At 40.4% G+C, this 27849-nt stretch overlaps 1 protein-coding gene across 2 annotated transcripts; it reads right to left on the bottom strand.

Annotated features, from left to right (window-relative positions):
- Window positions 1-27849, bottom strand: mfn2 (mitofusin 2). 2 transcript variants are annotated; one of them, XM_073471114.1, is made up of 18 exons: window positions 27458-27849; window positions 23586-23767; window positions 22063-22198; window positions 21627-21789; window positions 21418-21542; window positions 20631-20739; window positions 20319-20426; window positions 18618-18771; window positions 17860-17927; window positions 17196-17317; window positions 15301-15427; window positions 14917-15021; window positions 9946-10048; window positions 7965-8185; window positions 5897-6052; window positions 2936-3132; window positions 2610-2744; window positions 1-1048 (listed from the first exon to the last, which is right to left on the bottom strand). In XM_073471114.1, exons 2-18 carry the CDS (start codon window positions 23761-23763, stop codon window positions 979-981), a joined length of 2277 nt encoding a protein of 758 aa, XP_073327215.1. In that variant the 5' UTR covers window positions 23764-23767; window positions 27458-27849; the 3' UTR covers window positions 1-978. The 2 variants fall into 2 exon arrangements, with proteins under 2 accessions (XP_073327215.1, XP_073327213.1); XM_073471112.1 differs by lacking the exon at window positions 27458-27849 and adding an exon at window positions 27276-27339.

The following is a 27849-nucleotide window of genomic DNA, read 5'->3' as shown; positions in this document are numbered from 1 at the left end:
TAACTAGTTAACAGAGAAGTTTTATTGTCAAGAATTTATAAGCAGTGACACATGTTCATCAACAAACTAGTGGAGCTTTGTTAGCAGCTATTCTTCAAGATAAATAAGTCTGATAATGATCAGTTTATGTTTCGTTCTGATAAGAATCCCTTAAATTTGGTTATTAAAGAACAGTGCCCAGGATATGTGCAGTATGGGAAAGTTTACAGTGTAAACATGACTGCAGCGCTCTCTGGTGGACGCACTCTGTAATAGGGACACTGTTTCAAAATGACCCCAAACATCTTTGGCATGTCAATACTGACATCTGTCAGTGACAAGATGACATGCTGATACACATATCTCAATCAATTATTTTGCATGTCTTCAGCTGATTGTAATATTCTACACTTTATTTCCCTTGTGTGGACCGCCTTTTACTTAAGGATGGCACTTGTCCACTGTTCAAACTGTATTTACAAAATCAAATCTACACAGGCCAAAGTGACAGAGTTAACTGGAATATAAATAACAGGACAGTGTGAAGCTTCTGACAGAAGGTGGTACAAATCACTCAACAGTGCTAATAAGGATGCAAGGAGAGCTCAGACTGTATTTCTGTTCTGGAGTCAGATCTATCGGGTTCATTCTCATTTGCATATCAACTGAATATGAAAGTGCTAAATACATGAGCATCGGGAAATGCACTGAGGGGATGTTTACTTCGGATGTGGTTAAACTTTTCATGTTTTGGCTTCTATTGAATAGCTGATCCTGTTTTTGACTTTTTTTGTTTTAGTGTGACGAGTCACCAGCTAACCACAGGTCTCCGTCCTGAGCTCATGTTCAGGTATCCGTACCACAACCTCCCAGTACCCCCTTCCACTCATACCAGACATTCAAACCATCCCTTGTCTTCCTCCTGTTCTTTTGAGGACATTGTTGTCCCAGATGTTCCTCTGGTGTTGTTTAGTCTCTCAGACGGATGCTCTGACTGGTTTACTTGCTGTGGTGAAGGTACTGCTGGGTGAACATGTTGAGCTCACTGTCCAGCCAGCCTGCCTTGTTCCTAACAACAAACACACACACAACCATATTAATAATATCCACATTTACTGTATCGAACAAGGTGCATGTCTGAAAAGGGATTTTAAACACAGGCTAATGACAGTGGCTATGCTGTGTAAATGATTTGAATGAGTGATCACAGAGGGAGAAAGAGGAAAGAAGTATTTTTTTCTTAACTTTGCTGCCACAGCAGTTTCTTTAACCTTCGATAATGCTGGCATCATGTTTCAGTGTGAATCAGGAAAACCTTTGTCTATGCGCACAAACATTTTTACAACACACCACTTCTGGGAGTAGGCCGTTTTGGCTTATTAGAATGGAGGTCCAAAACAGAGGAAAATCTGCGTTTTCAAATGTAGCTAGCTAAAAGACCCTGCACACTGTCCTAGAGGAAAGTTGACAGTTGTGACATAAGCCTGTTTTGTGATGCGAGTGCTTCTCCCAGCCACAGATCAGAATAAGGTAGAGTTCTGAATTAAGTCAGAAAAAACTTTTGCCTCTGATTCAAAGGTATTATATTGAATAGTAATAGACTAATTATAGGCCTAGCCAATTATCGGGGCCAATATTTCTGATTATTTGATATGATTTGATTTGATTATTGATCAGTGTTTTTTGTGTCTGATTGGTGATAACATAAACTAATTTAAAAATGCACTACTTTGGCTTTGATGCAGCATCCTTTCTCTGTCTGTAGTCACCACTCTGTGGTCTCACTCAATGTCCCACCCACAACACTATATGATTGGTCACAAGTAATAACCATTTAACACTGAACAATTTGAATCTGTGAAGTAACTAGTAACTAAAGTTATCAAATAAATGTAGTGAATTGGAAGAATAAATTTGCGGAAAATGGAAATACTCAAGTAAATTACCTCAATATTGTACTTAACTACAGTGCTTGAGTGTATTATACTTAGTCACATTACATCACTGGTTATTCTACATTTTGGCACAAAGATTTTTATTTTATACTGAAAATGTACATAAACGTATATCAGCTCCATCAGTATATCACTTTGGTCATTATCGGTCTCCTTGATTACTATTAATCGGTATCTGCCCTGAAAAAATGTATTGTTCGATCCCCAATATTAAAAAACTTACAATATGAAGCTTCTGGTTAAGTACAATATGCTAGAAGTTCAAAGAAGCACCACACCATAGGCTTTTTAATGACTGTCAGGCATAATTATGCCCTATCACTAGTCTCAAGCATGCACAAGAAAAAAAATCTTTACTTTTCACATACAATCATTCTTGGAACAATGTAAAGAATACTGTTCTCTACATTAAAACTTCCCTGAGGAGCACTGAGGACTTAATCCAGCTCCGGGGTGGTTTGGATGGTGGGGTAAACCGGAGCCCCCAAAGGAAACCCACACAAGCACGGGGAGAACAAACTCCACCCAGAAAAGCCCTGCTCCACCACTTCCATTTTACTGCTAGGCAACAGTCCTAACCACTGAGCCTCCGTGCTGCCCCAAGCATCTATTTGTAAACTTGTTCTCCTATCTGGCTGTTTGTACATGTGAGGCTGAGTGTGGTGAGGTTCTTACCGCAGCAACTTAGCCTTGCTCTGCAGGCTGTCCAGCAGCTCAATCTTGCTGTTCATGTCAGTGATCTCATCCTCGAGGTTCTGACGGGTGACGTCTACCTGCTGGCAGAGCTGAGCAAACACACCTGCCAACTCCCTGATAACCACAGACAGAAGGGACACAAAGGTGATTAAGGAACATTAGACACAAAGGCATTTAATGCTTAATCATCAAATTAATTTGGGTTCTTCAAAGTATTCTTTCAAATCACTGATTAAACTGACATGAAAACTGAGGTGGACAGTAATGACTGTCTAACTGTGTGTGTGATCAGTTAACATGCTCACTGCTGGACTTGGTGGCTGCAGTTGGATCCAGTGTAGCTGACGATGAGTTGCAGCTTCTCGCTTGCGTAGTCCACAAACTGTCTCTTGAAGGCCCTCTCCTTGGCCTTGGTGGTCCACGTGACCCGCTCGTAGACATAGAGGAGCCCATACAGACCCACTGACAGGGCAATCAGACGCCAGCCCACTGCCTTCCAGATCTGCACACACCAACAAGACTTCAGGGGTGGGTCAGCAGAAACATAAGCTGCTATGCTCCAGCTCGGCCAAGATTACTGTTAGATGATGGTTTGTCCTGGTGTGCAGAGTCATTGGAGATTAGGGATGGGAATTGATAAGATGTTTATGATTGCCAATTACCATTACAGATTCTGCTTATTGGTCAGATTCTTTATATCCTTATAGATCCTTTATTGATGCCTGATCAATTTTCTGTATGAAAAAAGTAGGCCTACACAGGATTTCAGTGTCAACCCAACAGTTGTATTACCTCTGAGTCTGAACACTGATGGGCCAGTCAAGCTAGCCTTAGCCATAGTATGTCTGTCATCATCTAAAATGGATAAAATAAGAGAATATTTCTACAACATTCGTTTTTTGTTTAGGTTTTTTTTTGGTGCGTGGCACTAATGTTATTACAACATAGCATATATACTCTAGATAACAGATTCATTGATGCTCAGTTGGGAAGCAATGGCACTCGTATGTAGTGCCAAATACAGTCGTGATCAAAAGTTTAAATACACTTGTAAAGAGTTAAGAGTAAAGATGTATATCATGTCAGTCCTGAGTTTCAATGATTTCTACAGCTCTCATTTCTCTGTGATGGAATGAGTGGAACACAAACTACTTTGTCACAAAAACATTCATGAAGTTTGGTTCAGTAATGAATTTATTATAGGTCTTCTAAAAAAGGGACCAAATCTGCTGGATCAAAAATATACATACAGTAATTCTAATATTTGGTTAAATGTCTCTCGGCCATTTTCACCTCAGTTAGCTGCTTTTGATATCCATCCACAAGCTTCTGGTCGTCCTCAGCTGAATTTTAACCACTCCTCTTGACAGAACAGGTGAAGTTCAACTAAATGTTGTGTCGATCCTTCTTAGTGTTTTAAAAGTAGCGATTTTGATGCTACCATACAGCTGCCCCGAACACGCAATTGAAAATGATTTTGACCCGAAAACGAAACTACGGTAAATCTTAAAAGTGGCTTTTTCGTCATAATTATGCTTTTACACGAAGGTTTGACTGGGGTACATTCACAAAAAAAGCCTAGGTTGCATTTTGGCGAGAGTTACACTTTAAACATTCCTTTACCACTTCTGATGTGTGTTTGGGATCATTGTCCTGTTGGAACTGTGTCCATGTGATCAGCAGCAAACTTCAGTCCAGCTTTAAGGTGCTGTGTCTGGATCAAGGGCTTCTTTCTAACACGGCAGCCTCTCAGCTCATGTTGATGTAAAACACACTTGACTGTGGACACTGACACCTGTCTTCCAGTAGCTTCTAATTCATTGCAGACTTCCTTTTTGGTGGTTTTTGGTTGACTCTTGACCATCCTGACCAGTTTTCTGTCAGCAGCAGGTGATAGTTTGTGTTTTCTTCCTGATGGTGGCAGTGACACAACTGTGCCATGAGCTTTATACTTACAAACTGTTGTTTGTACAGTTGATCTTGGGACCTGTAACTGCTTTGAAATGGCTCCAAGTGACTTTACTGACTTGTTCAAATCAATAATGTGCTCTTTAAGAGGCCATGCTACAAAGAACATTTGATTCACACAACTTTCTATAATCAGCAACATTGATCGTTCAAGTTACTGTATGTATATTTATGATCCAGCAGATTTGGTCCCTTTTTTAGAAGACCTATAATAAATTCATTACTGAACCAAACTTCATGAATGTTTTTGTGACAAAGTAGTTTGTGTTCCACTCATTCCATCACAGAGAAATGACAGCTGTAGAAAACATTGGAACTGAAGACTGTTCTTTACAAGTGGATGTAAACCACAATTGTACATGTCGCACAGAGAAATGTTGTCAGCATATTTCCAGTGTTTCCACCCTCGCCTGAAATGATCATTTTTACAGACATTACGGCTCAGTCCCAATACACCCATGCCCCTTCTACTTTGCCCTACCCATCTGTTTTGCACGTTCACGTCGATGTAATGTGTCCTGATTCTTGTTGGTATAGAGTGGTATGGTGAGGTGTTAGGGCTACATGGCCCTACGAATGGAGATTTTTCAGAGGCACACTTCAAACTGAGGGTTATGAGAATTTAGTCATATCAATGGCCTATGGTCCTTTTCTTTATAATAAGGATAAAAGAATTGCCACTAGTTTGCTGATGTCTCGGTTGCTAACTAAGTAGCTAGCTAATGTTACATTGGTAAAGTCCAACAGTGAAGTTGCTGTACTTGGCATCCCTCCTCTACTATCAGTGCAGACTGACTGGGTAGGAGCATGGGTTGCTAACTTTTGCCTATAAAGCACAGCTAGTGACCAGGTAATAAATGTTATTAAGTCTGGGGTCTTCATAATAAATAAAGTCAGCAGATGTGCATTATGTAATTAAAATGTATGCAGCAAACTGACCATGCAAACTTGCATCATATTCACAGATCTACAGTCTAGACTCTTGTATCACACATTGTGTGATGATGAATAATTAATCTTTTTGCACATTATATACACATATTTGTGTTTTAAAAATGGAATTTTCTATGATGGAATTATCTATAATTTTTTTTTATATTATGTTTTCTACACTGAATCCATCATTATTCTAATCAAACTTAAAAAAAACATAACTCAATGTTTGCTTACAAGCTTTTTTTCAACCAAATCTCACTTTTTCCTCTTCCCTTCATCACATTTGACTTCAAGCCTTCAATCCTTACCATCAATACATCATTCATATCTGATCTAATGTGTGTATGCGTGTGTGTCCTCACCACGCCACCAACCACTAGGACGCCCATAGAAGTACGGGAGGTAAGGGAGGCAAGACCTGTCACCATGGAGACCATCAGCTCTTCCTGGGTCATGGAACTTTGTGGAAATGGAGGCATGCTGGTGCTGACTGGAGTCAGGGCCATGGTCCGAGGGACCTGCAGGGAGAACACAGCTGAGAACAGCACAGAGCAAAAAGGCTGGCTCAGAGAGCTTCTGACAGTCCTACCTACAGGTCAAAGTGTTTTTGGGTGAGATACTGAAGCCAGAATTATTATCAGAAATCAAAATGAGATTGATGTGAAGCATCACAGAAAGATAGAAAATGTTGAAGGCAACACAGAACAAATATCTGCCTATGAAATAAAACCACTGAATGTAATATAAAAGCTGGTGAAAAGTAAAAATAAAAATAAAAAAGGGCTATTTTTATAATGAAGGATTATTAAACATCTTTTTAAAAAAATTGGTATATACAGTGTAGAAAATAAGAATTCAATGCGTCAACATTTTTCTCAGTAAATATATTTCTGATGGGGCTATTGACATGAAATTGTCACCAGATGTCAGTAACAACCTAAGTAATCCACACATACAAAGAAATCAACACATATATGTCCATAAATTAAGTTACGTGTAATAAAGTGAAATGACACAGGGAATAAGTATTGAACACATGAAGAAAAGGAGGTGCAAAAAGGCATAGAAAGCCAAGAAACCAGCTGAAATCTGTCAGTATTTAGAAAGAAATCCTGCCCCCTAATAGTACAAATCAATATCAGCTGGTTTAGTCATAATTGATGGCCTATAAAAAGGTTTCTCATTAACAAGGTGTCACACAATGGGCATCTCATGATGGGTAAAAGCAAAGAGCTCTCAAGACCTTCGCAACCTTATTGTTGCAAAACATACTGATGGCATTGGTTACAAATGTATTTCTAAACTTCAGAATGCTCCAGTGAGCACCGTAGGGGCCATTATCCGGAAGTGGAAAGAACATAATTTCACCATAAACCGGCCACAACCAGGTGCTCCTCGCAAGATTTCTGACAGAGGAGTCAAAAGAATAATCAGGAGAGTTGCCCAAGTGCCAAGGACCACTTGCAGAGAGCTTCAGAAATACCTAGAATTAGCAGGTACAGTTGTTTCAAAGAAAACAATAAGTAATGCACTCAACCGCCATGGCCTCTATGCACGCTCACCGTGCAAGACTCCATTGTTGAAGAAAAAGCATGTTGAAGCTCGTTTAAAGTTTGCTTCACAACATTTGGACAAGCCTATGAAATACTGGGAGAATATAGTCTGGTCAGATGAGACGAAAATTGAACTCTTTGGACGTCATAGCACACACAATGTTCGGAGGACAAATGGCACTGCGCAACACCCCAAAAACACTATACCAACAGTGAAGTTTGGAGGTGGGAACATCATGGTGTGGGGCTGTTTTTCAGCATATGGTTCTGGCAGACTTCATATAATTGTAGGAAGGATGAATGGAGAAATGTACCGAGACATTCTTGATAAGAATCTGCTGCCAGAATCTGCTGCCATCTACCAGGATGATCCCAAACAGGAAAAACTCTCAATTGGTTTCAGAGAAAGAAAATAAAGAATGGCCCTGTGTATTAACAGTGTAATGCAGTAACTTTAACAGGGCAAATGGGTGCAGATCAAAACAAGGCTTTTTACTGAAGTATTGTAGCATGTAACATATCCTGCAACAAAACCATGAAAAAAAGTTGAAATTCATAAACCAGACCATACTGGCAAAACCAGAAACCTACCCAACCCTAACTAAGACTGCAATTTAGTCAATACCGAACAAGTTACATTCTAATGGAAACGAGTGATTTACAACACAGAGTTTTCTGTATCTGACTTGAAAATAGAGCTAGATTTAGAGGAACTATACGAAAATGTTCCTGCAAAAGGCCAACTGTTCTAGTCTACTGTGGATGCTACTGTATCTGCCAAATAAGCTAAAGAGGGACAGGCTGGCAGATGTATTGGGAAAAACACCATTAATCAGTTAGGTCTGGAATAGGGGGTTTATGTTCCTGAAGGTGTTACCTGGTCGTTATAGCCCATGAGGGCTCGCCGGGTGTTCTTGGGCCCCAGGAAGCGGTTGACCAGCATGGTCCAGCCCAGAGAGAAGTGGAAGCTGATGTCCTCCTGAAAGTCACTGCAAAGCTTGTCGCAGGCCAGGTCATAACTGAGGCTGAAGCACTGACGAGGAACCAGCTTGTCCACCTGCTCTCTGACTGGGCTGGGGAGCAGAGGCTTAAGACCCTCTGCACACAAACATGGATAGCAAACAGTTTAATGTGTGTGGCTTGATAAAGATATACTCAGTGGTACACAGCATGCTTACATACATGTTTCCACATAAGGATAATACAGTCAACTTATTACAGGAGGTGATTTTAACACTGTTAGACCAATCAATAGACAGATCTACCACTGCAGGCAATATCAGACCATGGCATTCAGCATCAGTTTTAAATCAGTATATGGAGGAGTGCGGCCCTAATGATCCTATTGAAATAAATTATGTATTAAGAAATTTCTACATAAAATTATACTCCTCAGATAACAACCCAAACACTGATGACATTGATACATTCTTAACAACTTTATAATAACTCCATCTCACGCAAGAACAAATAAACACTCTAGATGAACCCTTATCCCCCAAAGAATTTCTAGTGCACTAATAAGTATGTCCAATAACAAATCACCCGGACCAGATGGCTTCCCTGCTGAGTTCTACAAACAATTCTGTCCTACCATTTCTACTTTATTCATAAGAATGATTGATGAACTTTCAAGCTACTACAAAATACCTCCATCAATGAACAGCGCAATGATCACCTTCCTCTTGAAGCCTAATAAAGACCCCATTCATCCATATAATTAATCGCCCACCATCATTGATCAACAATGACAACAGGCAAAGATGTCCTCTCTTTCCATCACTATTTGCATTATTCATTGAATTTAAAGCTACTGCAATATGCCAAAACAACAACATCAAAAGGTATTCAAACACCCACCACGGAACACAAAATTGTGCTTTACACAGATGACGTGTTATTACTACTTCAGAACCCTCACCAATTCCTCCTAAAATGCATTTCTGTTAAAAAATCTGTCTCTGACATCTCTAGCTACTCAGTAAATTGGTCAAAATCAACCATCTTACTGCTCTCAGCGTTTCCCACACATTGACTAATTCGTGGCGGTGCACCACAGAATCAACATGACCGCCACATATTGCGTTTCGTTTTTGTTTGGTTTTTTAACGCTACTAAAAAATGCAGCGTATTCGTTCAGCTGCATTTCCTTTCCCTGCTCTCCCTCCGTCTCTGTCTCACTCACGTGTCTCACACACAGCCCCTACCCTCCGTGCACACCACGTGTGTCTCCATGAAAACGAGATCATCCATTGAAGTAAAAGCGTAAGCTTAAAATTTGTGCAGATGGCTGGCGAAAGTCACGAGTTCACGAAAGTTTGGTATCTCCGTGTGAAACATCTCACTAAATCCGAATACGACTCTCTCTGGTTAGAAACTGAACAAGTTCTATGGAAAAGGATACCATTATCAGACCTCCCATATATCAGTCAACCCATCAAGCAGCACTACTGTTTTCAAAACATAACCCTAGCCTCAACTACGATAGCTTAGTGGAAAGCACTTCACATCACAAATCCTCGGGTGCCCCATCACTCCGCTCACCAATTAGGAACAACACTGACTTTGGAGTCGATAAAGCATTCAACTTCATTACCTGGATCAATGGAGGAATCACACATTTACACCATATTATAATAGGCAATAATTTAGCAAACAGTTTATCCAACAGTCTGACATTGGGAATACACAGTTTCTGGAATACATGCAATTAAAATCAATCAATGAAATAAAATGTTTTGGCCAGTGTGAAAGGGGAAATAATAAACACTTTAACATCCATGTGGTCATTGCAGTGATAACAGTAAACAGGTGGGTGGTTGTGATGAGTTGTCAGGTGTAAGCAAAAGAAGTGTTACCGATCATGTCAGTTTGTGTGCCCTGCAGGGCACTGGTGATGGAGGTGGAGCACCTTTCTGACATGTTCTTGCCCAGGCCCTCCTCTATGTGCCGGTGGAGCTCCTAGAACAAAGGAAAACAGTCACAACAAAGAAACAGTCAGAGAACTCAACTGCTGCAGTTTAGTTTCCTTACATGTACATGCACACTATTGCCAAGTCACAAGTGAGCGACCACTGTTTATCAGACAGTACTGAGACAGACAGCGGGTACGTCTCATTTCTCTTATTTGTTGTTTCCTGGCTCCTTATTTCTCACTTGAATTGGAAGTCATTCCTGTCGGCCATCTGGCAGGCTGTCCCAAAGCTCTTATTTGTGCTCTGAGGAGCAAGGATCAAGGACAGAGGAGCGATCTCTGGGTAGCGATTAGCATGAACACATGAGAGCAGTCTTCACAGAAGTCTCGCTACAGCAGATCAGACTGATCTGATATATCACAACGTCACTGGTGTTTTAAACTGGAGTGAAAACAGGTTAAAGTGTGTCACCATCAACTTTCTCCATTTATTAGAAACATTTTTTCATGGTCTGTTTTACATAAGTGAAGCTGATCCTAACTGAGCGCCAGGTTTGATTTGTTACATAATTTCAACTTGCCCTGAAACACTTGGCTTAAAATTAGTTTCCAGTGTTCAGGTCAAGACTCTGCTGTCCACTTAGACCTGAAGGAGAAAAATCATTCCTTTGAGGACAACAACGTAAACATCTTGTCCAGAGAAGACAGATGGTTTGAAAGAGGAGTAAAATAATCCATTTACAGTACCAGTCAAAAGTTTGGAGACACCTTCTCGTTCAATGTTTTTTTCTTTATTTTTATTATTTTCTATGTTGTAGATTAATGTTGAAGACATCAAAACTATGAAGGAACACATATGGAAATATGTAGTAAAGAAAAATATGTTATACAAACCAGAATATGTTTTATAATTTATATTCTTCAGAGTAGCCACCTTTTGCTTTAATGACAGCTTTGCACACTTCTGGCATTCTCTCAGTCAGCTTCATGAGGTAGTCACCTGGAATGGTTTTCAATTAACAGGTGTGCCTTGTCAAGAGTTAATTTGTGCAATTTCTTGCCTTCTTAGTGTGTTTGAGACCTTCAGTTGTGTTGTACAGAGCTAGGGTTGGTACACAGTTTATACAGTCAATAGCCCTATTCAACTACTGTTCTAATCCATATTATGGCAAGAACCACTCAGCTAGGTAAAGAGAAACGACAGTCCATCATTACTTTAAGACATGAAGGTCAGTCAATCCGGAAAATTTAAACTTTGATATATTGAACTTTGATGGTTTTTGCGGATGCACTTGAGGATACATTCAAACACTATGATGAAACTGGCTCTCATGAGGAAGACCAAGAGTTACCTCTGCTGCAGAGGATAAGTTCATTATTGTTACCAGACTCAGAAACCACAAATTAAAACCACCTCAGATTAGAGCCCACATAAATTCTTCACAGAGTTCAAGTAGCAGACACATCTCAACATCAACTGTTCAGAGGAGACTGTGAATCAGGCATTCATGGTCGAATTGCTGCAAAGAAGCCACTACTGAGGAAGAAGAAGAAGAGAAGTGTTTGGGCCACGAAACACAAGGAATGGACATTAGACCAGTGGAAATCTGAACCTTGGTCTGATGACTCCAAATTTGAGATTTTTGGTTCCACCTGCTGTGTCTTTGTGGAACGCAGAAAAGGTGAGCAGATGGTTTCTACATGTGTGGTTCCCACCGTGAAGCATAGAGGAGGAGGTGTGATGGTGTGGGGGTGCTTTGCTGATGACACTGTTGGTGATTTATACAAAATTCAAGGCACACTTAACCAGCATGGCTACCACAGCATTCTGCAGCGACATGCCTTCCCATCTGGTTTGTGCTTAGTGGGACCATCATTTGTTTTTCAACTGGACAATGACCCCAAACACACCTCCAGGCTTTGTAATGGCTATCTGACCAAGAAGGAGAGTGATGGAGTGCTGCGTCAGATGACCTGGCCTCCACAATCACCCAACCTAAACACCTACACCTTTGGGAACTCCTTCAAGACTGTTGGAAAACTATTCCACGTGACTACCTCATGAATCTGACTGAGAGAATGCCAAAAGTGTGTAAAGCTGTCATTAAAGCAAAAGGTGGCTACTTTGAAGAATATAAAATATAAAACATATTCTGGTTTGTTTAACACTTTTTTGTTTACTACATAATTTCATATGTCTTCCTTCATAGTTCTGATGTCTTCAGTATTAATCTACAATATAGAAAATAATAAAAATAAAGAATAACCATTGAATGCGAAGGTGTGTCCAAACTTTTGACTGGTACTGTATGTCAAACTGGAACGACCGTCTTTGAACAGAGGAGGTGGCCTAAGACATTACTTATCACCCACCTACAATGCAGTACTGAGTTCCCTCCCCAGACAGCTTAACAACCATTCACACCTGGGCTCACCTAGTGCTTTATAAGGCTGCATTACAGTAAAGTGATGTCATTTTCTCAACTATCAGACTGTTATACGTGTTCCAATACTTGTCTTTATCCACTTAGTCATTATATTCTCATTACTGATGATTATTGATCAAAAATCTAATTGTGTTAATACTTTGTCAAAGTACTAATAGTCATCCCTACAATGTTGTTACAAAATGGATATCAGGGTATCTGGTCAAATATATTGTGATATTTGATTTTGTTGCGCAGTCCTAGCATGAAGTGCTTTAGAGGATATTTTAAAATATTGAGATATATATTGTGTATTGCAGTAAGCCTAAAAATATTGAAATATTATTTCAAGGCCATATTGCCAAGCCTTAACTGGAAGCACAAGTAGCAAAAACAGCTTACCCAGAACCAGATGATTACTCCCTAATGTAGTAAGAGAACTTTCCTTACAACCATCACAAGTTGCCATGCTAAAACATGCTGATAAAATAACTAACAAAAACGTAACAAAAAAACTCTCAGTAAAATAGCAGCTATGATGATAATAAGGTGAATAGAATATCCATTCTGCATTTGATTTAGTTGCATTTGATTTTAGTTTATTTCCATTTAATAATTCAACTAGATTCATTGAGATTAAAAAGTATTATGATTTCAGGTCAAATTAGTTTTTTGCCCTTTGGAGAGACTGAGGCCGACTCTCTGTACATGACTTATATGACAGGTCAGAATTTTGTACGCAACTTCAAGAAAATTAAGCAGAGAAAAGTAATGAATGCTACAAATTCTTTTAAATTGCTTGTACGTGCACTTAAGAACATATCTGTTTGTAGAACTGGTCCTTGCACACGGCCATGAATCTAGATTAGTATGACCTGTCAGCATTGCCATTCCTATTAATAGACTTGCCAATAATACTTACTAATTCTTTGGTCATCCAAGTGCTCTGCATCTCTAATACAATGCATGTAGATTTGGTGTTGGGATGAGGTTCATATTTACAGCTCTTGGACTTTGGGCGAAATGTTTTCTGGCCTGTATTTACACTACTCAACAGTAAAATGGAAAGGCTCAGGCAGAGCAACATTTTTGGCTTCTGTGCCGATTAAAAGAGATTGCAGAGCTGAATGAGTACATCATGACTCCCTCTAGACTGCTCTTAGATAACACAGATTACATGGGCTTTATACAGGTTCAGTGATCTGTCACGAGGCCAGATGTAAGCTTTGCACTTGAGGGTGGAAAACATTACCATGCCATCCTGTTGGATGCAGGAAATTTTCAGGATACACACACAGCAACATTATCACATTCATAATCAGGATTATACTTAGTCTTGTTTTAACTCACTCTTTTATCCTGATATAAATGTGACATTTCAAACTAGAGACCCTAGGCAGCCACACTGACAGTGTGGAACACACAGGGTCCTACAGACTGAGGGGTAAATGTTATTACGTGTTATATCCTAAGAGGAGGAGACGGAAAAACATAACAGCATAGTCATTCCTTATGTTGCGGGAATATCTGAGAAACTCAAGAGGCTCTTCAGTAAACATCATATCCCGGTTCACTTTAAACCTACCAACACACTGAGACAGAAACTTGTCCACCCTAAGGACAAAACACCCAGGCATAAACAGAGTAATGTAGTTTATGCTAGTCAATGCAGCCAGGACTGCACAAAACAACCTCTCCATAAATGAATGGCACAACACAGGAGAGCCAACTCCTCAGGTCAAGACTCTGCTGTCACTTACATCTGAAGGAGAAAAATCAGTCCTTTGAGGACAACAGTGTAAACATCTTGGCCAGAGAAGACAGATGGTTTGAAAAGGAATCCATCTATGTCAAACTGGAACGACCGTCTTTGAACAGAGGAGGTGGCCTATGGCATTACTTATCACCCACCTACAATGCAGCACTGAGTTCCCTCCCCAGACAGCTTAACAACCATTCACACCTGAGCTCACCTAGCCCTAGCAACCCACATGAAGGCCGGTTAAGTCAACGACCCACCAGTGGCCCTAATGACTCTGAAACTCAGAGCTCACACGTGTCCTTAACGACTCTGTACGGATACTCCCACACAGAGTTTAAAAGCCTGCAACTCCCCTCCAGTAAGTTAGAACTGAAGAAACCTCTTGGATGAGAGGTGAAACGTCTTCAAGAAACTGAAACACGTCTAGTTGCCTACGAATAGTTTGAACTAAAGATGTCTTTAGATGAATTCCTCACAGACATAGAAAAATAAAAAAAATATATATGTCATGTGGACTCTACAGTTACCCTTTGGCCAATCAGCTATTGATAGACAGCACCTAGATCTGATGTGCTTTTAGCTACATCTGTTGACAAACCAACTTGCCAAAAGTAGTATGACAGATCTGAATGAGCAGCGAAAATAGTGACAGACATAGACAGACAGAAGGCTTGGAGCTCTGTGAAGCTCACACGAACTCATATGAATTTGTGTGTGTTAAACTCACATTCTTGTAGACCTTGAGCACCACTGGTGATGGGTGGAAGTCCATGTGGAAGTCATCCACTAGCACATGGAGCTTCCTGATCTCCTCTGCCATGGCATTAGATACCTGAACATGAGCAGAGAGCGGGGGTGAAAACTACTTCCTTTTCAGGAGTTCCCTTAAGCTTTCACTGCAGGACAATCACCCTCCGCTAATATTTCGTTTGTGACACATGTTGAACTTGAAATTGAAGATGTTTTTAACAGGACTACTTATGACTATTATTATTTGATTAGTGAGGAAATAATTAAATCCCACAACTCCATCAGGAAGGAACTAACAGCCCAGCTGTTCTGCTGTAGATTTTGAGAAGTCAAGTGTTATGATAGCATGTATTATGCTTACCTGTCTCTCCACTTCCTCAGTAATATTCTTAATCTTGGCCTTGCAGTCCATGGTCAACAGGTCCAACTGCTTGTCAATGAACTCTAATCGGTCCTGGCGGTCCTCTTTGGTCTCAAGGCAGTAGACCCTACACACGTGCATGCATGCGCGTGCGCACACACACACACACACACACACACACACACACACACACAGAGCGTTTGTTGTACATGGTGTCCGTCACAATAAAAACTTCCACACCCAGATGAACCGTGGTTACAGTCTGAACTAACTGACACCCCCGTAGGGCGAATGAACCGGAGGAACAACAGCTTAAGGTGTTGATGAAGGTTCTCAGTCATCCAGGTCATGGTAATTCTAAGTGCTATATCGTAGGCAACTGGACTTTGAAATTGGACTAACCCAACTAGTGGAGAGTTGCAGCTTTGCAGGCTGGGTTGCTAAGACTAGGTGAGCCCAGGTGTGAATGGTTGTTAAGCTGCATAGCAATTGGCTTAGTCAAAGAGAGCAATGGTGGCTGTGCTCAGAGCAGACAGTTGTTGTTGATCGCAGCAGAGGGAAAGTTTAGCAGTGAAGTTGTCTGGTGTCAGTAAATGTACAGTACAGGTTACAATTTCACCATGAATAAACTCTGCAGCTCCACAATACCCTACCCTGTTTGAGTGACAGCTAACGCTATCCCTGCTAATGATGTTGATCTTGCTGGAACAGCAATCTGGTTACTTTAGTAAAGCATCCAGTCCAGAGTTGTTGGGGCCATTTGTGGGTCATTGACTTAACCGGCCTTCATGTGGGTTGCTAGGGCTAGGTGAGTCCAGGTGTGAATGGTTGTTAAGCTGTCTGGGAGGGAACTCAGTACTGCATTGTAGGTGGGTGATAAGTAATGTCTTAGGCCACCTCCTCTGTTCAAAGACGGTCGTTCCAATTTGACATAGATGGATTCCTTTACTCCTCTTTCAAACCATCTGTCTTCTCTGGCCAAGATGTTTACATTGTTGTCCTCAAAGGAATGATTTTTCTCCTCGAGTGGTTTCTCAGATATTCCCACGACATAAGGAATGACGATGTTGTTACGTTTTCTCGTCTCCTCCTCTCTGTCTGCTCTGGATCTTTTAGATGTTTTGACAAAGGTCCAGTTTGGGTAGCCACAGGTTTTAAGTGTTCCTCTGATGTGCTTCTGTTTTTTCTCCGCCCCCTCTTTCGTCTTTGTGGGCACAGTCCCAGCCCAATGGTTTAGGGTTCTGATGACCCCCAGCCTGTACTCCAGTGGGTGATGAGAGTCGGACAGCAAGTACTGATCTGTGTGTAGGTGTAATGTACACTTCAATGTTGAGGCTTCTGTCTTCTTCAGTGTGTACTGCACAGTCCAAGAAGGGCAGACTGTCTCCTGTGACATCTTCCCACATGAACTTGATGTTACTGTCCACAGCATTTATATGTTCAGTGAAGGCTTCCACTTCCCTTGTTCTGATTTTTGACGCAGGTGTTGTCCACATATCTGAACCAGTGGCTAGGAGCAGTTCCTGGGAAGGTAATCAAGGCTCTGCTCTCAACTTCTTCCATGTAGAGGTTGGCCACTACTGCGGACACCGGTGAGCCTATGGCACAGCCGTGCTTCTGTCTGTAGAAACCTTCACTGTACTGGAAGTAGGTGGTCATCAGACAGAGATCAAGTAAGGCATAAATGTGGTCTGGGGTGAAGTTGGTTCTGCTGGACAGAGTGCTGTTTTGTAGCAGGCGTTTCTTCACCATCTTTACCACTTCTTGAGTGGGAATGCATGTAAAAAGTGAAGTGACATCAGGTTGCAGATGATCCCATTTGTTTCCATTCTTCAGTTTGCATTTACAGTTTCTGTCAGTACACATGTACAATCTGCTTTTAATACTTGACTCACCTCTGCTCTTGTGCAGCAATGTGTACAGAATCCATAATGCGGCGGAGGGCCTCAGAGATCTGTTTGGCCCTCACGGTGTGCTGCTCAAACTTTGTCTTCACCGCAGACTGCGAGATACACTCCTACACACACACACAACAGACACATTAGCAGACTGGTCAAAAATCCAGACATCAACTCACTGGATACATCACTACTCCAAGTGCAGCTAAAACTCACTTCTGATATCTGGTTTATTTACTTATTTCACACAGTGAATAACCTAAAACACCTGTAACTCACATTTTTAAAGTTAAGTCAAGTAAAAGCCAAGTCCGGTCTAAGTTTAAGTACTTACTAGTTCTTTTTGACAGGAACACATCACAACATTTGTGTAAATATGCTTGTTATTCTACCCATAATGTGTTTAGCCTAGCTTAGCACAAATATTGGAGGCAGGGGAAAACTGCTAGCCTCTATCCATCTAAGCTGGACTGTTTTGGACACACAGTAATAAATAAAATGGATACCTAATAAGATCATGGAATAAAGCACTAATAGATCGTAGTAATAAAACTAACAGGGACCTAAGAGTACATTAAGTCGTGAACCATTAAAGCCCATTCATATTTTATTTCTACTTGTTACATGTATGAGTATCTTGTTACACTTATGAGTACCTTACCTCAAATCGCCTCTCAAAGTTCTGGAACTCAAACATTCTTGCTTGAAAACCCTCTGCAAGAGCTCCACCTAAAACAGAACAGCAGGCTGTAACACTGTACTTAATACCTGACTTTCAGTGCTGATAACAAAATAATACGATCAATGAAATGATCAGAACCTAACTTTGAGAAATAAATGCATTTCTCTAATAAACGTTTTCATTGATTAAATGTTACATTTTGTGTATACACTGGCAGCCGTAGAGAAAGTTTAAAAAAATAAAATAGTTAAAAACCTTAAAATCCGGGACTATCCGATCAAAACATATGTAAACATGATCACAAATCTGACTAAACACTTGATGTGATCATGCTGTACTTCAGTTTCTTCAGGCACTTTGGCTGGTGTCAAAGTACTGAGGTGTGATACCCATTACTACCTTAGCATATGGTTAGTTTACTACTTCAGGCTAATAGTCTTTTGTTAAATATACTGTACCAAACACAAACTTTTGTTCACCTGTAGTATCGGTGCAAGTTTGTCACTGACCACAGCAACATTTCATAACCACAATCTCCAACTACACCCACAACCCAATGTCTTTTCCAAGCTACTTTGTAGTTCATGAGGTACAATGGATGTCTCTCCAGACAAGACAACATACTACTGTGACCACTGATTTGTGTGCCCTCGCATTGTGTGATTTAAGTCACAGGTAGACTTGATGTGATATTAATTTAACCACATTACTTTTCCAATATCTTTAATGATTCACACCTGCTTCAGGCATTCCTTGAGCCTTCTGCACACGAGCCTGTAGCACTTCCTTAGCAGAGACAAAGAAGATGCGGTCACCAGCCTGGGCTCGGTCTACTACTCCCAGCTCGTCCACCAGGAAATTGGTGCATCGTTCCATATGCTGCCTGCGGACCTGAAACAGCAACAACACATTTCATTGAACATAAATTGACCATAAAGACTTACTACTTTCTACTTATGCCTTCTACTTAAGTTTTTTTTACATTGGAGCTGACAATTCTTATTTTGTTTGTTACTGTATCTCTCTAGAACACAGATGTTACTGAGCTTTATGAATATTCAGTCCTACTTGTGAGGGGGTATCAGTAAGTGTTGTGGTTTTATCCTGCATCTGATGGTGGCTGTGTAACAGTAACGCCAGGTCGTCTGCATAGTGTAGATCATCCAGCTGTGTCCACTAATCCCATTGGATTCCGTTCTTTCTTTGTTCAGTTATTGTTTTCATTACCCCGGCCGATGGCTAGTAGAAACAACAAGGGAGATAAAAGACAACCCTGTCTGACCCCTGCCTTTATCTGGAACTGGTTGGTAACCTGTCCTTCATGTATCACTCTACAGGTCATATCGGAGTACCTATTCTTGATAAGATTCACCAGCTTAGTGGGCATTCCATAATGTCTCAGAGGCTCCCAGAGACTAAACTTGTCCATGCATTTATCTTCAGCAGACTCGACTACTGTAACAGTGTCTTTACAGGACTGTCTAAAAAATCCATCAGACAGCTGCAGCTGATTCAGAACGCTGCTGCTCGAGTCCTAACAAGAACCAAAAAAGTAGATCACAACACTCCAGTTCTCAGATCTTTACACTGGCTTCCTGTCAGTCAAAGAATAGATTTCAAAATCCTGCTGTTGGTTTATAAAGCACTGAATGGTTTCTGATCTGCTGCTAAGTTATGAACCTTCCAGACCGCTGAGGTCGTCAGGTACAGGTCTGCTTTCAGTCCCTAGAGTCAAAACTAAACGTGGAGAAGCAGCATTCAGTTATTATGAACCACATATCTGGAACAAACTCCAAGAAAACTGCAGGTCCACTCCAACTCTCACCTCTTTTAAATCAAGGCTGAAGACCTTTCTGTTTGACACTGCTTTTCACTGAAGCAATGTCAAGGCTGTGAACTGCACTGTGACTTTTTTCTAGTCTTGTCTCTTTTAACCCTATTCTATTTGAGCCTTCTTTCCTATTTCTTAACTTGTTTTAATGTTTTGTTTCTTGATGTCTTCCTACTTCTTTTAATGTAATTTTTATGCCCCTGTAAAGCGCTTTGAGTTGCCTTGTGGCTGAATTGTGCTATACAAATAAACTTGCCTTGCCTATCAACATGGCTAGATAACAATGGCGGTAGCTGAGAAAGTTGTAAACCTTGATACAGGATATAAGTCAGGGAGTCTAGAGGCCTGTGAAGCAAGAGGTGATCCTCAGTTCACTTCTAGCAGACCTTGGTGGAGGGAGGAAGATGGTAATACCAGTTAAGCTGTTCACCTGCCTAATCTATGGCTACCTCTGAAACCGGCAGCATGAAGTATTAACAGCTGCTGTATTGTAAAACCAGAGCCAAACACCAGAAGTCCATGCATACACCGCACAGAAAAAGCATGCTGCCATGTTTTTAACTTTTATGTGTGTTTCAAGGTGTTGATGTTTTGCAATTTTACTGACCTCCTCCATGTATTCGGGTTCTGAGGCTGAGGCGTCCCAGCGATTGTTGAGGATGAAAATATTTGGACTGGAGAGTCGCTCATTGACCTTGTGAAAGAAGGACTTTTCCTGTCGAAGACATAATTTACAACAGTTTACAACAACATATCAGGGGAACATGCAATTAAAACCCTAGCATTGCACTGACATTTACAACGACAGTCCTGTAGTTAACTCTACTTTTATCTCATCATACAACAGTTCACCCAGTTCTAGATGTGAATGACAGCTACTGTCTCAAACTACTACTACTGCTGCTTTGTCACGTCTCACCGTCTGCATAAGTGTGGACTCTGAGTTGGCCACCAGAACAAACACATCCGCATCCAGGCAGAACTTGTCGATCCAGCTGTCGAGTTCTGTGGTAACATCAATTCCTGGGCTGGAGGGGAAAACAGGAGGTAGAGAAAGTTAACAGAAGTCCTCTGCAAGTAAGCATTGCAAGGCAAGAGAAAACTAAACTAAAATATCTCCCTGTTACAAACAGTATCTGTAGATTTTCAACTGAAGTCTTACAACTTAATGCATCTTTGCCTGATAACAATGCACAACATTTCCAAACATGTGGAGTCTCAACTGTTAGTATTCTCAGTCAGCTGATATGAAAAAAAGACCCACATGCACATGAATTACATTATTGGTAAAAATGTTATACATTCAAAATATTTCATGACATTATTAGTAAAGTTATTAAATTATTGGGTTTTATTACATTTTCAATGAAGTTATTACATTACCAGGCGTTACATTTTTCAGGAAATAACCAAATTATTGGGTGCTACAAAAGTCATTTATTTGGTCTTAAAGGTGCTATTTGTAAGAAAAGTTGATTTTGGGTCTCATTCCTAACTGATGCTTTGGGATTGTAGGACAGGTCGGCCGCCATCCCGAAGCGTCAGTTTTGAAGAGTTGGGAAACCCAGAGTGTCGTTATTTGATGATTTGGTAAGACTCAAAACTCAACTTTTCTTACAAATAGCAACTTTAATAGATTTATTCTATCACCTGTTTAACTGTTAAATAAGCTTTAAAGTATATAATAGTGTTAACTTGTGTCTGACCTGTCCACCAACACCAGATCATCCCTGAGCAGAGCACACTTAGCTTTAGGCCACATGACACAGACCAAACTGCCAGCATCAAGGTCCTCATCCTGGTGGAGAGCATGGGCCAGCTGATTCACCGTCTATAAACACACATGTCAGCATCAGATGGGTTTACACACACAGACCAACATTCCATTTCCACACACTGGAGTTGAGGAGGAGACCTTTATGCTCTTCCTCTCCTCAGAGCCTTCAGTGAGGAGGAAGGCCTCGTTGCCATCTGTGCCCTCCACCCTCAGGAAGCAGTTGGTGGTGTGTCCTATGCCAGATGGCAGAACCTTGTCACACAGCATGGCATTGATCACTGAGCTCTTCCCATTACTCGTCCTACAGAACAAATGAGATGGGTGTCAGCATTGCCTCATCCCATTTTACCTTCAGTCTTTCCACAGATTTATTTGTCTTTAATGTTTAGTCTTCTGGTTTCGAGTTAAATCTAATATTAGCAGATGTTTTTTTACAGCTACATATAATTGGATTTAACACTAGTTTAATAACCCAAAAATAAAGAAAAAAAGCGTAGCTAAGTTATTTTGATTTAATATTGACAAAAAAATGTTTTAAAACTAGAAAGAGAGGGTAACAAACAAATTTACATACCTCCCAAAGAAGACCACCTTCATATGCCTGCGGGCGAGCACTTCTCCGATCCCTGCCACCTTTGCGAGGTAACCACGGACCTCCTGGACCTGCTCCTCTGTGGTAACTGGGTCCAGCTCATCATTTTTGTAAGTATCTAACATGTTGAGGTTATCAGACGTCAGACAAAAACTTTAGTCCTTCAGTTGTTTTAAAATATGAATATCTTTTAAACTAGAGATGCAAAGGCTGGGTATTGATTGAATATTTTCCGTTTCAGTTCTGATACCAATAGGGTTGGGCGATGTCTGCCGAATTGGCATATGAGCATGTCTACAGTGAAACATCGAGATGGGCGATGACATCATTGTTTATGAATTCTCAGCAGCATGTCCCCTCAGTGTTGTTGTAAGGCAGCAGTTGCATATTAGCTCACCACTGTAGCCACAGCTGTTTCTCACCTTTGCTCTGACATGAATCTCCAACTGTCTCACCCTGCAGGGGAAACCTGCCGTTACCACCGACATACAGCCCTGTGCCAGGTTAAAGAGCGTCCTTGTTTCTGCCCCACATGTCTGGAACTTAGCTTTGTTCAGCCTCATAAGCACAAAACAACATTGGCCGACTAGCCAAGGAGGCTAAGCTAAGAAAATTGTGTCTAAAAACGGCACAACTGAGAGAAACAGTGGCCCGTGGGAAAAGAAACACTGCTGCCACAGATTTAACCGAGTGTCTTGGCTTCACCTAACTGAGCTGGTTTGATAAGAAAATAATGAACGCCACATGGAGACATAATGTCAGTGCACTGAGCAGCAACATACTTCTTTTCATTTCCTCTCCGCACATATCACAAACAAAAACAACAACTCCTGCCCTACTCTGAGGGGACACGCCACTTCATTGTGCTCTCTGGTGGCGAGCCTTTTGAAGATTAGTAGTCTACTAATCGCCCAACCCTAGACATCAAAGTTAAATTATTTTGTTTTGACAAAACATTACATTTGGCAAACAAAGCTAAATCTTGTACAAACTGTACATGATATTGGTTTAAATTAAATGTAATGATTTAAAGCAGAAAATATGTATTTATATATTGTCTCTCAAAGTGATACTGAAATGTATCACCATCCCCCATTGTTTATTCAGGGAAAACTGACTGGGCGTTAAGCTTTTTTACAGTAATGCCCTGATTTCACATTCTTATGCACTACAAGGATAGAGATATGGTAACAACTACAGTAATAACAATAAAGAAATAAAAAGCCAGAATGAAGAGCAAATAGTTCAATAAAAGCAATAATTAGCATGTCTGACATAGTAATATACATTGATAAAAACAGTAAAGAAAAAGAATAATAGTTAAATAATAAAATGTCAATTACAAACAGTCAATAACACAGGTCCAACCTAGGATTGCCACAAGTGGCCAGGGGGGTTAATCAGACATGAGACAGACATGTTAAACTGCTTTCAGTTTATCATAAAGCGGCACATCCCCTGAAAGGGGATGGAGAGCAAATGAGAGGTGTTAGCATGGATGTTACCTTCCAGAAAGGAAGCACTCTCCTTGATGTAGGCCCCCAACTGTTCAAAGATCCCATTGATCTTCTTCTTTGCTGTGACAAAATGCTTAAGCGGCGATGCATTCACTTCCGCCATCAGTCTCTTATCTTTCTTGCCGTGGACTGCGTTGCTGTTGGGTCTTGGGAAAACCAGAGACATGGCACTGGGGGATAAAACATCAAAAGCACTCACTTAAACTTAACACATACTTATAAGCATGCCTTAAAAGTGTCACTGAAATGAGACAAACATTTACAGCAGAAATAGTTTTCAGTATCTAAAAACCTATACCTTGTCACTGTAGATTGGATTGACAAAAGTACAGCTTAAAGTGAGCTTGTCAAAACTAGGGCTGATGTACCACTTCAGCATTAGCATTGTGGTGTACGCAAGGCAGCCCATGACCACATCATTATTGTTTATAGAGGATATTTTGGATACAGCCATTTTATACACAAGACATAGGCTAGATAATATGGAGGACCACAAGTGTCACGGAAATAGTAATAAAGCATTTAACTAATTGTACAATAAATATAGGCATTAATAAATTAATTTACAATAAATTAATTTATGAATCTATTAATAAATAGACTAAATTACAAAGTAATTCATTATTTGATATTTTAATGGGCAATAAAAAGAGGAATTATAAATAGAATTTACAAATGAAATATGGATCCATCAATAAATAGTTCAAATTAAAAAGGGATTTCCAAAAACAACATTTACCAGTCAATAAGTACATCATTTAAAAATGCATTTATGATAATATTTATAATATTTGAAAATGCAGTTTAAAAAGACAAATAAATAGCTGGATTCACAAACTGAATTTAGAATATTTAAAAGGTATTTAAAGGGCAATTTCCTTTTCTATCTGCATTTTCATTTAGCCGCTGCTTTTCCTTTTCCTTTTCCTATTAGCTGTTCAGTTTGCTTATTCATTTAGCCTTTCTGTGACACTTTGGTCCTTGAGCTGGTAAAACGAGGTAAAACAATGCAAATTAGCCGATGTAACAAGCTCTCTGATTGGTTAATGTCAGCTGCAGACGTATAACATGCCTGGATGTGCATTTGAAGCAAGCGCACTAGAAACTTCCACCGACCGAGCCGGCTAACTTCCAGTTTAGCGCTTGGCTAGCTTGAATGGGGATAAAATAATTTAATCGTGCGTATTGAAAAATGTATTTTCAAATGCCTTTTCATAATTCTTTTTTTTTTTTACAACAACCTGAGTTTTTTTTGCATGTAATGTGATTTAAATGGAGAAAACCTTTTATCTGAACCTTTATTCCTGTTTACAATCATTTACATAATGTGTTAAGAAATTTAATTAAAATGTCTTACTGGGTGCACCTTAGTTATGAGCCGGTGCAGTCTAAAAGGTTAGTCAAGAGCCCTGCACAGTTTCATCACGTTCACTTTCACCTGTTTTGGGAGTCATGTTAAGATAATGCCAGTAAAAAACAACTCTGCCTGATTTTGCTGCTTAATAGTAAAAGCTGTGAAGAAGACATAAGAAATTAAATGTGTTTATCATTGAATTAGGGGACATTTGTCAGTGGCTATTCTTTGATAATACTGAGGGCAGGAAGGAGGCCTATTTATAGCTGCTCCATTGACCACTATTCAAGACAAGCACACCATCAGTTAAAGACACTGATTCAAGCAGGTAGCCCTGTTGAAGTGGAAATGCAAATTCCTGCTGCACTGGTCTAAGGTGCCAAGTCACAAGTCACACCTTGTCAAGCCAGCACGTGTGTATAGAAAAGCCCGATAACATGCCACTTCATTGACAATGAAAGGAAAAAAACAGCAGCTTGCTTTAAATACACAGGCAAAACATGGATCCAACACTGAGGAACACATTAGTGGAAGTGACACTAGAGGTGAGCCTTAACAATTCATCAGCATCTGACTGCAAGATGCTACTTTAGGATGAAGGGCCCCATCTGAAGAAACAAAAACTGTGGTGCTGGCATGTCTCTTAGATCCTTCTTATAAGAATCATGCATTCCTGTCCATTCTGTCTAGCTCGTGTGTATACTAGGGATGTAATGGTATACCGAATTATGCAATATCGATTAAAAAATGCTGCGATACCGTCATGGGACTGTGACAATACCCACCAATCTATCATTTTTATTTTGCTCGTAAAGCTTGTGGATCTAACAAGCTCTATCGAGCTCAGTGAAGTCATGACTTGTCACACCGCCATTTTTGTGAACCCCCCAAATGAGCCTATTGTGTAGTAAGATGCTTAGTGGTGGTGATGTTGAAGTCATGCAACTGTTCTGTAGTCTGTTTTCAGCCTAACATTAGCTTTTTTACTTCTAGCGATAAAATTTACATTTCGAAAATCATAAAAGTGGTGTTCACTTTTAGTTTTTTTAGGCGTGTTAGCGCACTCCTACTTAATCTGAATGATGCCGAATGTATGCACGCAACCAAGCAAGCATCTGACAGGAGCGAGCACTCACCTCGCCTGCAACATTTATCAATTAAGATTGGACTTCCTTTGGTTATCTGTCGTTTCCTCACCTTTCTCTGTGTGCGTTCAACCAATAAGTTGTATGTTCTTATCCTAATATTCAGACTGAGAAAGGAATTGTTTCTAGCTGTGGCCATGTCTCATGTCTGGGAGGTAACGGATGCAGTAATCATGTGCAAACATTTGCGAGCCATACCTCTGATTGATTAACACTGTTACTGGGTGAAAGTAATTGATTGCCACATGATCCACGCTGGTCTGGTGTCTGTTGTTGTGGCATGTAAATTTACTTGATAGACATGCCCTGTGGTACGCTGACTTTTGTGCTTACATAGGAGCAATATACTTTGGGGTTTATACCAAATAGGTGCCTAATCCTGCCCCTTGTCTGATTGTGAGGATGAATCACATTACATTTACTAATTAACCTACATTATCAGGCAGGCTATCCCAAACACATGAAGAGCTATACCTTTAATGCCATCTCCATTTGGCACACATCCACTTCTTTTTATTGTTTTTTGTCATTAAAATATGTTCCCTCACGTCGTCGATGGAGTGAATAAAGGTGGAATAATGTTTAGAGTGGAGTTTTAACTTTATTTGTAATACAATGCTACAATAACCTCACAACATACCGTGAAATAAATGTCCTACTGTCCAACATCATCCAACACAAAGAACAGCAGCTGTAATACCTGCAATCTACAGCTGTCGGACATTGTTTACAAAAACTGGACCTCATGAGCGAATCTTCTATAAAGCAGTCGCGATATGAACAGGAGAGCTGTTTTACTGGACTGCAAGAGATGTTACGTTCAACAAATTACTGTCTATATCCATGTCCATGTCTGTACGTGCGATCCAAGGCCATTACTCAGCTGTGACCTTTCACACAGTTTGAGGATAACGCAGTAGGCACAGTCTAAATGTCTTATTTTTGTCTTTTAAAACCCGGGCATTTTACTACATGTAAAGCAGACCAATGTTGAAAAGCAACACAGACACGTCCAACAAAAATGAGTTCACTTAAATAACATCAGTGCAAGCTAGCCTTTGTTAACATGCGTCACCTAGCTGTCAAACACCGAATTCTAACATATCTTGTTAAGGTCTATATCTATATCACTCAAGTGTCAGTCCTTGCCTTTGTGTTAACGTTAGTGTACTTTTTTACCTCAAGTTCCCGACTGTTAGTCCTGACTGACATGACAACGCGCTGAGGGGGGACAAATCCATGCTCCATTACAAGCTAACCACCCTTCCAGTGAACTTGGACTAAGCAGCTAGCTTTAGCTAACGTTACTACAGTAGCCTGCCCAGTGTGACGCTGACAATTGTTTCGGTTTCGTGACTTACCGTGGATGGGGGTCGTTGCTCACAGATAATCCTCTTGCATCCTGGCCCCTTGGCTTTTGAAATGTCTACAAGCTAATGTTACCAACGTTAACGCTTCTACGCCACCGACTGTCAGTAATGTCCAGCTATCTATACTAAGCGAAGGCAGTGGCGTCACTGTATGGGACGAGCGAGCCTTGTCAACACACTGTTCTTTCGTTTTCTCTTCTGCACTGGCCGGTGGAGGTTGGTAAGATCCAGGCTTCGCCCAAAGCACAATACCAGCGACTTGAGTGTGTCCTCAAGATATTACCATGGACCTATTACTATATATTAGATATATATTAGATATTACGCTTGAAACAGTGCCTCCCCTTCTTCTTCTTCTTCTTCTTCTTCTTCTTCTTCGTCTT

Source organism: Pagrus major, chromosome 7 (assembly GCF_040436345.1).
Source record: "Pagrus major chromosome 7, Pma_NU_1.0".
In the NCBI taxonomy this organism is placed as follows: Eukaryota; Metazoa; Chordata; class Actinopteri; order Spariformes; family Sparidae; genus Pagrus; species Pagrus major.
The sequence above is the reverse complement of the archived record's forward strand: the minus strand, read 5'-3'. Positions and strand labels throughout refer to the sequence as shown.

Bases quoted from the DNA above. Each gene is read 5' to 3' on its own strand.
- mfn2 (XM_073471112.1), bottom strand. From the start codon at position 27,337: ATGGATTTGTCCCCCCTCAGCGCGTTGTCATGTCAGTCAGGACTAACA. The intron at 15,022-15,300 runs GTAAGCATAATA...GCTCATGTTCAG, and splicing joins CTGAGGAAGTGGAGAGACAG to GTATCTAATGCCATGGCAGA. The intron at 10,049-14,916 runs GTGAGTTTAACA...CCTTTGTTCTAG, and splicing joins TGCTCAAGGTCTACAAGAAT to GAGCTCCACCGGCACATAGA.